This window comes from Heteronotia binoei, chromosome 8, assembly GCF_032191835.1.
Source record: "Heteronotia binoei isolate CCM8104 ecotype False Entrance Well chromosome 8, APGP_CSIRO_Hbin_v1, whole genome shotgun sequence".
NCBI classification, from domain to species: domain Eukaryota; kingdom Metazoa; phylum Chordata; class Lepidosauria; order Squamata; family Gekkonidae; genus Heteronotia; species Heteronotia binoei.
In genome coordinates this window covers 129,721,214-129,734,103 of record NC_083230.1, presented here as the reverse complement: position 1 = coordinate 129,734,103, position 12,890 = coordinate 129,721,214, and the positions used below count along the sequence as shown (strand labels likewise).

General features: G+C 50.1%; 1 protein-coding gene across 1 annotated transcript; it reads right to left on the bottom strand.

The window, feature by feature from the left end:
- Positions 1 to 524: 524 nt before the first annotated feature.
- Positions 525 to 5,420, bottom strand: LOC132576676 (C-type lectin mannose-binding isoform-like). The gene is made up of 4 exons (XM_060246046.1): positions 5,176 to 5,420; positions 4,236 to 4,367; positions 2,907 to 3,027; positions 525 to 1,065 (listed from the first exon to the last, which is right to left on the bottom strand). The coding sequence occupies exons 1-4, from the start codon at positions 5,407 to 5,409 to the stop codon at positions 992 to 994; spliced, it is 561 nt and encodes a 186-aa protein (XP_060102029.1). The 5' UTR covers positions 5,410 to 5,420; the 3' UTR covers positions 525 to 991.
- Positions 5,421 to 12,890: the final 7,470 nt, after the last annotated feature.

Sequence of the window (12,890 nt, the reverse complement as noted above, 5' to 3'; positions counted from 1 at the left end):
CCTGCTTGGGCTGGGGCTCTCATTCACCTGGGGCTCTCCTGGGCCGCCCCCCTCAGTCGAAAGGCCAGCATGCCACCCACTGCCCAAAATCACATCAGAAGTGGAGAAAGGGTGGGCACGGGCTTCTCCAGGGGTTCATGAGGGCTGCTGGGGGTGTGGCAAAGCCCCTGGTGGCTGGCTGGCTGCCCACTCACCTAATCCAGGGATTGTTATGCAGCTGCACCTACTATCCAATGGAAAAGGAAGGTGGGGAGGAGGAGGGGGAATCCTCAGAAAGGTTCAGGAGCTCCTGTGAGCTCCTGCTGAATCTCAGGCCTGAGTAAAATGGAGAATAAAGAGTTAAACTGGAGCCTGATTATGGGTTGGAGGAAAAACTCAGCCCCCTGGCCTGTTCTCTTTTTCAGTCTCTGCGTTAGTCTGAAGCGTGTTACAATAAAGATGCGTGTGTTACATCCAGCCACTCGTGTGAGCACAGCAGTTTATTTCCTTTCCCCCCATAAGATCACAAAAAGAACAAACTGGAAATGTTCAGAGAAGAGATTTAATGTTGACCAGGCAGTAGAAGAAGAAGAAGAATTGCAGATCAGAGACTCAGAGCAGTTTACAATCTCTTTTATCTTCTTCCCCCACAACAGACACCCTGTGAGGTTGGTGGGGCTGAGAGGGCTCTCCCAGCAGCTGCCCTTTCAAGGACAACCTCTGCCAGAGCTATGGCTGACCCAAGGCCATGCCAGCAGGTGCAAGTGGAGGAGTGGGGAATCAAACCCGGTTCTCCCAGATAAGAGTCCGCACACGTCACCACTACACCAAACTGGCTCTCTAAAAATAGCAGTAATATTGACTGAGTGATATTGAGTAATATTGAGCGAGTCATAGGAGATACATGTGCAGAGGGCAGCATTGGCAGATATGGAATGGGGTGCCCATCTGGATAATCACCAGCTCCTGCTTCCGGAGCACCCCAAAAGCTGATCGCCCCTTCAGAAACACTTCAATGTTTTGCAGGAGTTTCACAAATGTAGCCAGTTCTGTTACTACAATCCACGTCGTTCCACTTGTAGAACTCTGTAAGGCAAAAAGAAAGAGAGGCCCATCAGTCCAAGGCACAATCCGGTTATTCTCCCTTAGCAGCAGCTCATGGGCTGGGGGACAGACTTTCCCCTTGGCACCCTCCGGAGTTCAGGCTGCAAGACGCCACGTTTCACAGGGTTGGAATCTGAACGTTCCAGAGCAGGGGTGGCCAGTATGTGGCTCTTTCATACATATTGGATGTTTTTACACCGACAGTTTGTGACTCTCCATCACCGCATTGGAAACTCAACTTTCACATTCCCTAGCGTTCTCACAACTGTTTTGCATCGTTGCTGCCCGAAGCATCTACATTTGTTTCGGTGAGATGGGTTCTGGCACTGCTGCTACAAGGTTTTTCTCGAAACTGGTTTTGAACCGGTCCTTTCTCGACAGGCGTTTCAAACTTGTATTGTAGAAGTTTTCATGCATTTTAAAAGACTCCTCCAAAAGCCACCACAATGTGCAGCAATTTGCGTGAGAACTGACGGCACTGGAATTTGTTACAAATCATTGCTTGCCTCATCTAGTAATTTAAATGTGTATTGTTTTTGCAGTGTTGGCACGATTTCCAAGTAATCGTATACATTTAACTAAGCACTGGTATTCCGGCTGCTCTCTGATCAGGGAGACCCCACCCCCCAAAGAAATGAAACGCTTTCAGCAGGCAATATAGAACTTTGGCTACACAAAATGAGCAGAGTAAATTCACAAATGTAAAAGGAAAATAATTAAAGCGGAACGGTGGCAGGCTGTTTGAAGACTCAAAAACTCTGGATCAAACTTAATGTAAAAACACCTATTATGTGGCTCTGAAAGCCAGTTTGGTGTAGTGGTGATGTGGGCAGACTCTTATCTGGGAGAAACGGGTTTGATTCCCCACTCCTTCACTTGCAGCTGCTGGAATGGCCTTGGGTCATAGCTCTCATAGGAGTTGTCCTTGAAAGGGCAGCTGCTGCAAGAGCTCTCTCAACCCCACCTACCTGTCTATTGTGTCTGTTGTGTGGGGGGGGAATGTAAAGGAGATTCTTCTTCTCTCAAAGCCCCCGCTGCCCCGTCAACTGGCTTGGAGAATGCATTTAAAGTTAAAGTTGCTTTCTTTCCACCTCTTCCTCCCTCTTCCCTCTATTTGCTTTCCTTCCTTATCCCCTTCCTCGCTCCCTCCCTTCCTTCCTTCCGTCCTCCCTCCCTGTCTGGGGCACATGATACTTTTTATTCTTGGTGCTTGGGGGGGTACAACGGGAGGGCTTCTAGTGTCCTGGCCCCACTGATGGACCTCCTGATGGCACCTGGGGGTTTTTTGGCCACTGTGTGACACAGAGTGTTGGACTGGATGGGCCATTGGCCTGATCCAACATGGCTGCTCTTATGTGACACAGAGTGTTGGACTGGATAGGCCACTGGCCTGATCCAACATGGCTTCTCTTCTGTTCTCACGTAACACAGAGTGTTGGACTGGATGGACCATTGGCCTGATCCAACATGGCTGCTCTTATGTGACACAGAGTGTTGGACTGGATGGGCCATTGGCCTGATCCAACATGGCTTCTCTTATGTTCTTCCGTGACACAGAGTGTTGGACTGGAGGGGCCTTTGGCCTGATCCAACATGGCTTCTCTTATGTTCTTCTGTGACACAGAGTGTTGGACTGGATCGGCCATTGGACTGATCCAACAGGCTCTCTTATGTGACACAGAGTGTTGGTCTGGATGGGCCACTGGCCTGATTCAACATGGCTTCTCTTATGTCAAACCTGGTTCTCCCAGATAAGAGTCCACACATTTAACCATGCCCGGCACAGCCTGAGATCCTGATTTCTGTGTCTTGAAGGAACTTACTTGAGGAACGCATCAGCTGCACACACACTGGATGGACGACACAGAGATCGGGTTGCCCGGCACCCCAAGGGGTGTACTCTGGATTGTAGGGTGTTCCGTCAGTCCAGGTCCAAGAGTCGCACTAGGGGAGAGAAAGAGATGGCACTCAGAGTCAAGCCTGTAGCTGTGGGGGGGAGCTGTGGGGCCCTGCCTCCTGACTCCCTGTCGGGTGCCCCAACTCAGGTGCCCCCAACCTTCCTTTCCTCCTCCCCCACCACCACAGCGGGGGGTGAAAGCTGAGAGGATAGGGGACCATTCCCTCCCTCCCCCCTCGATTGAAATCTTAGAATCATAGAGTTGGAAGGGACCTCCAGGGTCATTTAGTCCAACCCCCTGCACAATGCAGGAAACTCACAAACACTTCCCCCTAAATTCACAGGATCTTCATTGCTGTCAGATGGCCAACTAGCCTCTGTTGAAAAACCTCCAAGGAAGGAGAGCCCACCACCTCCCAAGGAAGCCTGTTCCATTGAGGAACTGCTCTAACAGTCAGGAAGTTCTTTTAAAGTTGAGCCGGAAACTCTTTAGATTTAATTTCAACCCATTGGTTCTGGTCCGACCTTCCGGGGCCACAGAAAACAATTCCACAACATCCTCTATAGGACAGCCCTTCAAGTATGTGAAGCCCTTGAAGATGGTGATCATATCACCTCTCAGCTGCCTCCTCTCCAGGCTAAACATGCCCAGCTCCTTCAACCTCTCCTCAGAGGACTTGGTCTCCAGACCCCTCACAATCTTTGTCACCGTCCTCTGGACCCCTTCCAGCTTGTCTGTATCCTTCTTAAAATGTGGTGCTCAAAACTGAACACAATACTCCAGGTGAGGTCTTACCTGAGCAGAGTAAAGTGATACCATCACATCACGTGATCTGGACACAAGACTTCTGTTGATACAGCCCAAAATGGCATTTGCCTTTTTAGCCACCGCATCACACCGTTGACTCACGTTCAGCGTATGGTCCACTAAGACCCCTAGATCCTTTTTGTACAGACTACTGCTAAGACAAGTCTCCCCCATCCTATAACCATCCATTGGATTTTTCCTACCTAAATGCAGAACTTTACATTTATCCCTGTTAAAATTCAATTTATTGGTTTTAGCCCCGTTTTCCAGCCTGTCAAGGTCATGCTGTTCTGGACTCTCTGCCTAACTCTTTCATGTCCGCTGCTGATCTGGAGGCAGCTGCGTTTGACCCGGGGTGGGGTGGGGGGGACAAAGCTCAAGCGACGTGACGAAGGAGCAAAGCTGGGGTAGGGATTGGTGCCAGTGTGGTGATCTGGTTGAACTCACGTCCTCCAGATTACGCAAGCCAACCCAAACATCGCTTTCGGCCTCCTCGACCAGATCAGCAAGAAAGACGGAGTCATGGTGACTGTAGATGGAGGTGAGGTGGGCATCCCGACCGTAACTATGGCATTCGTCCTGCAGAAAGGGCAAAAGAAGGCAGTTGGAGGAGGAAGAAGAAGGAGAAGACTGCAGATTTATAACCCACCCTACAATTCTGAATCTCAGAGTCTCAGAGCAGCTCACAATCTACTTTATCTTCCTCCCCCACAACAACAGACACCCTGTGAGGCGGGTGGGGCTGAGAGAGTTCTCACAAAAGCTGCCCTTTCAAGGACAACTCCTGCGAGAGCTCTGGTTGTCTCGAGGCCATTCCAGCAGGTGCAACGGGAGGAGGGGGGAATCAAACCCAGTTCTCCCAGATAAGAGAGCCATGGCTGACCCAAGGCCCTTTCAGCAGCTGCAAATGGAGGTGTAGGGAATCCATCCTGGTTCTCTCAGATAAGAGAGCTCTGGCTGACCCAAGGCCATTCCAGCAGCTGCAAGTGGAGGAGTGGGGAATAAACCCAGTTCTCCCAGATAAGACAGCTATGGTTGACCCAAGGCCATTCCAGCAGCTGCAAGCGGAGGAGTGGGGAATCAAACCCGGTTCTCCCAGATAAGAGTCCGTGCACTTCGCCGCTACACCAAACTGGCTCTTTGGAGAGGCTCACTGACAGACTTTGAAAAGAAGTGGAGTAAGAAGGAGCCAACCGATCCCGAGGGAGAGCCGAGCGTGACATTGGGGCTCTCCTCCTCCTGGGGTCTCATGCCAGCTGTCCTCTGCCCATGATGTCCTGGCCCTGAGGCCTTCTGGGTAAAGAGGACTTCCCTCCTTCCTGCCTGACTCTCCCCCCTTGGGCAGGAAGAGGAGCAGGTGGGTGTGTGCTTGTGTCCTGAGCCTCACCTCTGCTTCGTTGAATGACTTGGGGGTGTCGAAGTACCGGTAGCAGTAGAAGCCGTGGCTCTTCCACATCTTGTTGCACAGTTTGTCCTTAAGGAGGTTATATTCCGCATGCAAGTAGCTGAAGTCTTCCGGTTCTGCAGCAGTCAGGTTTTTCTCTCCTGCCTCTATTGGGTCGCCAGAGGCCAGGAAGAGAAGCTGGCAGAAGAGGAGACTAAAAAGGGTTCTGGGTCCCATCTTGTGTCTTCTCCTTTCTGCGAAGACAGCAGACAAACGAGGGTTGCCAGGTCTGACTCAGGAAACATCTGGGGACTTTGGGGGTGGAGCCAGGAGACTTTGGGGGTGGAGCCAGGGGAAAGGTTGTGACAAGCATGATCGAAATCAGAAGAGATTTATGGCCATCACCAGGGTGTTCTTGTAGAAGGAACTCCTTTGCATATTAGGCCACACCCCACTGATGTAGCCATTCCTCCAAGAGCTTATAGGGCTCTTAATAGAGGGCCTACTGTAAGCTCCAGGAGGATTCACTACATCAGGGTGTGTGGCCTAATAGGCAAAGGAGTTCCTGCTACAAAAAAGCTCTGGCCACCACTTTCCTTTTAAACGCCTTCCTCCCCTTGGAAATAATGTAGGATAGGGGCACCTTCTTTGGAGGCTCATAGAATTGGACCCCCTGGTCCAATCTTTTTGAAACTTGGCAGGGATTTTTGAGGAGAGGCATCAGATGCTATTCTGAAAGCTTGGGGCCTCTTCCTCAAAAAACAGCTCCGCAGAGTTCCAGACACCCACGGATCGATTGTCCATTGAATTCTATGGAGGCTGGCCTGAATAGGGTGTAATGGAGTGCCCAGTGGACATTTCTCTCCCCCCTCTCTTTCTGATAATCCTGAAGAGGGGGGAGGGCCTCCAAACCAGAGGATCTCCTGCCCCCACCTGGGGATTGGCAACCCTTAAATTACAAACGGAACTTAAAGAAACTCTCTCGGTTTGTCAGGACCTTGCAGAGGATCCCTCTTGGTGCCCTCTAAGCTGCAGAGCAAAAATTTTACTGGCATTAAAGTTGTGCGCTAAATTATTGTGAGCATAAATTAGTGTGCTCTGCGGTCCTCCTTCCTGAGGTAAGACAGAAATGCGTGAGCCAGAGGCTAAAAATTTGTGAGCTCGCTCACACTAACTCAGCTTAGAGGCAACACTGTTCTGGACTGCAGAAAACAAGAGCCATCCTATACCTAGGGTTGCCAATCCCCAGGTGGGGGAAGGGGATCCCCCGGATTGGAGGCCCTCCCCCCGCTTCAGAGTCATCAGAAAGTGCGGAGGGAACGTTTGCTGGCACTCCATTATTCCCTACGGAGACTGATTCCCATAGGGTATAATGGAGAATTGACCTGTGGGTATCTAGGGCTCGGGGGGGGGGGGTGTGCCTTTGGAGTTAGAGGCACCAAATTTGCAGCATAGCATTTGATGGCTGTTCGCAAAACACCCCCCATGTTTCAAAATGATTGCACTAGGGGGTCCAATTCTATGAGCCCACAAAAAGGTGCCCTTATCCTTCATTATTTCCAATGGAAGAAAGAAGAAGAAGAAGAAGAATTGCAGATTTATACCCCGCCCTTCTCTCTGAATCAGAGTCTCAGAGCGGCTTCCAATCTCCTATATCTTCTCCCCCCACAACAGAAACCCTCTGAGGTGGGTGGGGCCGAGAGGGCTCTCACAGCAGCTGCCCTTTCAAGGACAACCTCTGTCAGACCTATGGCTAACCCAAGGCCATTCCTGCAGGTGCAAGTGCAGAAGGCGGGAATCAAAGTTGGTTCTCCCAGATAAGAGAGCTCTAGCTGACCCAAGGCCATTCCAGCAGGTGCAAGTGGAGGAGTGGGGAATCAAACCCGGTTCTCCCAGATAAGAGTGCTCTGGCTGACCCAAGGCCATTCCAGCAGCTGCAAGTAGAGGAGTGGGGAATCAAACCCGGTTCTCCCAGAGAAGAGAGCTCTGGCTGACCCAAGGTCGTTCCAGCAGGTACAAGCGGAGGAGGGGGAATCAAACCCGGTTCTCCCAGATAAGAGAGCTCTGGCTGACCCAAGGCCATTCCAGCAGCTGCAAGTGGAGGAGGGGGGAATCAAACCCGGTTCTCCCAGATAAGAGAGCTCTGGCTGACCCAAGGCCGTTCCAGCAGGTGCAATTGGAGGAGTGGGGAATCAAACCTGGTTCTCCCAGATAAGAGAGCTCTGGCTGACCCAAGGCCGTTCCAGCAGGTGCAATTGGAGGAGTGGGGAATCACACCCGGTTCTCCCAGATAAGAGAGCTCTGGCTGACCCAAGGCCATTCCAGCAGCTGCAAGTGGAGGAGGGGGGAATCAAACCCGGTTCTCCCAGATAAGGGAGCTCTGGCTGACCCAAGGCCGTTCCAGCAGCTGCAAGTGGAGGAGTGGGGAATCAAACCCGGTTCTCCCAGATAAGAGTCCACGCACTAAACCACTACACCAAACTGGCTCTTTAAAAGGCATTTAAAAGGTGTGCAGTCCTTTTAAATGTGATAGCCTAAACTCCCTTTGGAGTTCAACGATGCTTGCCACACCTTTGCTCTTTGGTTCACCCGCAGTGTCTCCTGGCTCCACCCCCAAAGTCCCCAGGTATTTCTTGAATTGGACTTGGCAACCCTACCCATACCCTGATCCTCTTTGAAAGAAGGAGATTGAATGAGTCCCCCAGACAATGAAAGGAGCCCCCCAGGCAGTCCCCTCTAGGCATCTCTTCTCTTCTCTACCCCAGTAAACAAAAAGTCTCCCCTGTCTGCCCATTCTTCCCCTCCCCCCCAAGAGATCCAGCTCTACCAGAAAGGGATTCCTCTGCTCCTTCAAGAGCCTGACCTGTTCCAGATGGAGAAGGGAAGGGAAGATCAAGGCCTCACCTCTGTGTCCAGCTGCAAGGCTTGGAACCTCTGTCTGGCTGAGAGCAAGCTGAGAAGGCTGTGGAGGCGCCTAGAATTTATACACCCTGCGGTTGGGAGGACCTCTGGGGGGAAGCGCAAAGCAGGAACACCAACGGTGCCAATCCAGTGACTGAATTCCAGGAAGAGAGATAAGGAAGGTCCCGGCCCTGCTGACCCTGAACTCCCCCCCCACTGCAGGGAGGCGAGGGGAGGGGGGATGCTGTGGTCATCGGAGCCGGATACGGAGGGGGGCAGGTCAGGAGGCCTTGGCCGGGTGCCAGCCCACCCCTCTCTCCGGTCTGCTGCGATTGGATCTTCACGCTGTGGCTTCCCTTGGCTTCCTTTGCCAGAACCTCTCCTGGCTATCTCAGAGGCCACAAGATAAACCAAATTAAATGTTGAACAGAGCAGGAGTCAAGTGGCACCTTTAAGACTGACCCATTTTTATTTAGAACGCCAGCTTTCTTGTGCTCTTAAGCACACTTCATCAGACGAGGAATGCGGCACAGTGAGCAAACCATACATAGCTGAGCAGAGCCATACAGAGCTGGTAGGCAGTGGCCCAGAATGCAACATGGTACAGATTGGAGAGCCAGTTTGGTATAGTGGTTAAGTGTGTGGACTCTTATCTGGGTTTTGAATCCCCACTCCTCCACTTGCAGCTGCTGGAATGGCCTTGGATCAGCCATAACTCTGGCAGAGGTTGTCCTTGAAAGGGCAGCTGCTGTGAGAGTCCTCTCAGCCCCACCCACCTCACAAGGTGTCTGTTTGGGGGGAGGAAATCAAAGGAGATTGTGAGGCCGCTCTGAGACTCTTCGGAGTGGAGGGCGGGATATAAATCCAATATCTTCATCTACCTCACAGGGTGTCTGTTGTGGGGAGGAAGGCAAAGGAGATTGTGAGCCACTCTGAGACTTTTCTGAGTGGAGGGTGGATATAAATCCAATATCTTCATCTACTTCACAGGGTGTCTGTTGTGGGGGAGGAAGGTAAAGGAGATTGTGAGCCGCTCTGAGACTCTTCGGAGTGGAGGGCGGGATATAAATCCAATATCTTCATCTACCTCACAGGGTGTCTGTTATGGGTGGGGGGGGGAGGGAAAGGAGATTATGAACTGCTCTGAGACTCTTCGGAGTGGAGGGCGGGATATAAATCCAATATCTTCATCTACCTCACAGGGTGTCTGTTGTGGGGGAGGAAGGCAAAGGAGATTATGAACTGCTCTGAGACTCCTCGGAGTGGAGGGCGGGATATAAATCCAATATCTTCATCTACCTCACAGGGTGTTTATTGTGGGGGAGGAAGGCAAAGGAGATTGTGAGCCGCTCTGAGACTCTTCGGAGTGCAGGGCGGCATATAAATCCAATATCTTCTTCTTCAATGACAGTGAAGTAAAATTATCTGGTAGGCAGTGGTTTAGAATGTAAAATGGTACAACAACAGAATAGTAAAATTAACAAACTGAGCAAACTTTGATTGGACCAGGGGGGTCCAATTCTATGATCCCAATAGAAGGTGCCCCTATCCTTCATTACTTCCTATGGAAGGAAGGCATTTAAAATTGTAATTGTAATTTAAAATTTAAAATAACTTGGACCCCCTGGTCCAATCAAAGGTTTGCTCAGTTGTTAATTTGACTATTCTGCCATTGTACCATTTTACATTCTAAACCACTGCCTACCAGATAATTTTACTTCACTGTCATTGGTTCTTAAATCTGTCCCATGTTGCATTCTGGGCCACTGCCTACCAGCTCTATATGGCTCTGCTCAGCTCTGTAGGGCTTTGCTCACTGTGCTGGATTCCTCGTCTGAGGAATTGTGCTTAAGAGCACACGAAAGCTGACGTTCTCATAAAAATGGGTTGGTCTTAAGGGTGACACTTGATTCCTGCTTTGTTCAACTGCTTCAGACCAACACGGCTGCCAGGCCTACACAGAGACAGCCCTTTGCCAAAAGAGAGTAGCCACACCAGTGCTCCCTCTAAGCTGTGGGTCGTGTGAGCAAAAAAATCTGCTTTGTGAGCTACTGGCATTAAAGTGGTGAGTGATTTTGGCTACTGCATCGATTCGTTTGCTCTGGGGCCATCTTTCCTGAGTAGGGTTGCCAAGTCCAATTCAAAAATAGCTGGAGACTTTGGGAGTGGAGTCAGGAGACATTGGGGGCGGAGCCAAGAGCAAGGGTGTGACGAGCATAATTGAACTCCAAAGGGAGTTCTGGCCATCACATTTAAGGGGACCACACACCTTTCAAATGCCTTCCTTCCGTAGGAAATAACGAAGGAGAGGAGCACCTTCTTTTGGGGATCTTAGAATTGACCCCCTGGTCCAATCTTTTTGACCTTGGAGGGTATTTTGTGGAGGGGCACTGGATACTATACTGAAAATTTGGTGCCTGTGGAAACTCACCCTTTGAGCCTTTCGAATCCCTCCCTCTGCTAGGGAAGCTTGACAGGTTAACTTTGGCAAGTTACAGATTCTCATCCTGAAATATCCATCTAACAAGATTTTAGTGAGGATAAAATGGAGGAGCCAAAATTATTTGTAAACTACCGGCTGGTGTTTCTCTGGGGCAGAAAAGCGAGGCATACGTGAAGTCAGTAAACAAATCAAGGAGAAAAAAATATTAATCAAAATAAAAAGGTGGGGAGGGGGAGGTAAGAAACGAAAAAAATCAAGCCCTGAGGAATAAAGATTCTCCAGAAGGGAAGAAACATCTGTAAAAAACAAATGCCAGTTAAAGAGGAAAAGGTGGAGGTAGTAAAATAAGCCCACGGAAGAGATTTCTGGAGGGAGAGAAGAAGAAATTGGATTTATATCCCGCCCTCCACTCCGAAGAGTCTCAGAGCGGTTCACAATCTCCTTTCCCTTCTCCCCCACAACAGACACCCTGTGAGGTGGGTGGGGCTGGAGAGGGCTCTCACAGCACCTACCCTTTCAAGGACAACCTCTACCAGAGCTATGGCTGACCCAAGGCCATTCCAGCAGGTGCAAGTGGAGGAGTGGGGAATCAAACCCAGTTCTCCCAGATAAGAGAGCTCTGGCTGACCCAAGGCCATTCCAGCAGGTGCAAGTGGAGGAGTGGGGAATCAAACCTGGTTCTCCCAGATAAGAGAGCTCTGGCTGACCCAAGGCCATTCCAGCAGCTGCAAGTGGAGGAGTGGGGAATCAAACCCGGTTCTCCCAGATAAGAGAGCCATGGCTGACCCAAGGCCATTCCAGCAGCTGCAAGTGGAGGAGTGGGGAATCAAACCCGGTTCTCCCAGATAAGAGATCTCTTGCTGACCCAACGCCATTCCAGCAGCTGCAGGTGGAGGAGGGGGGAATCAAACCCGGTTTTCCCAGATAAGAGAGCTCTGGCTGATCCAAGGACATTCCAGCAGCTGCAAGTGGAGGAGTGGAGAATCAAACCCGGTTCTCCCAGATAAGAGAGCCATGGCTGACCCAACGCCATGCTAGCAGCTGCAAGTGGAGGAGTGGGGAATCAAACCCGGTTCTTCCAGATATGAGTCCGCACACTTAACCACTACACCAAACTGGCTCTCCTTCCAGTTCTGCAGAGAGATTCTACAGGGTGGGGTAGGGGGATTTCTAAATTGACCCCCTAACATATTGCTGTTTCTGAAGATGGAAAGAACACCCAGGGCCTCAAACCTCAAACTAAGGAGAGGTATGGTCCTATAGGGAAACTGCACTACATATCTGGTGATTGGGAAGTGCAAAACAGTCTGCAGGGTTTGTTATTAGATCCCAAATTATTAAGTTTTGCAAATAATGTTAATATTCACTAGAGAGAAACTGAGTTGTGGCCAAATTCCTTTACAGGGCGAGGGAAAGATAGGAAACTGCCTCTTAGGGCAGTGCCAAGATATCGCTTTTCCACAGAACCACTCGAATGGTGAGTTTACAAAACTGCCCTTCTGAGCCAAGAGTGGGTACAGAGATATTGGCTTTGGCAAGCGGCGGCCTTTTCGACAGAACTGATGTGCATCCAGGTTCATGAAGGTGGGAATGTTGTTCCCATCTGTGATTTCCATGCTCTGTGGGAGTCTCCGGGAAAGGAACAGGGTTGCCAATCCCCAGGTGGGTTGCAAGGGAGCCCCTAAGGGTTCTGTGATTAAACCAGCCTCCAATAAAAAAACAATTTTACTTTAAAGTTTATAAAAGAACCATCAATAAACACTTCAAGGAATGAATTGTACATAAGGTGAAGTCCTACAATATGCACAGTCCTTTAAAGGACAAAATTAGGTGAAGTTATACAGTAAGCACAGTCTTTTTTGGGACCAATAGGCCTCCAAATGGTTTCAGCCAAGAACTGGCAAAGTAGAGTCTTATTCACAAGACAAACTGCTGTAGAAAAAAGCCAACAGTAGCAGACGGCGCCTCTCTGCCTCCGTTTCTCTGAAGCTTCCACAGGCTTAATGCAAAAGATTACAATTTTGATAATGGAAATTAATCCAAATGCAAGGAAAGTTATGTTTATAATGTGGTGCTCCAGCGACCATTAATGGCTTCAGAGAAACGAAGGCAGAGAGGCGCCGCCTTCGTAGCTGTCTGCTACTGTTGGCTTTTTTTTCTACAGCAGCTTGACTTGTGAAGAAGACTCTACTTTGCCAGTTCTTGGCTGAAATCATTTGGAGGCTTATTGGTCCCAAAAAAGACTGTGCTTACTGTGCTTAATCTCTTACTTGGAGAGCCAGTTTGGTGTAGTGGTTAAGTATGCAAACTCTTATCTGGGAGAACCGGGTTTGATTCCCCACTCCTCCAATTGCACCTGCTGGAATGGCCTTGG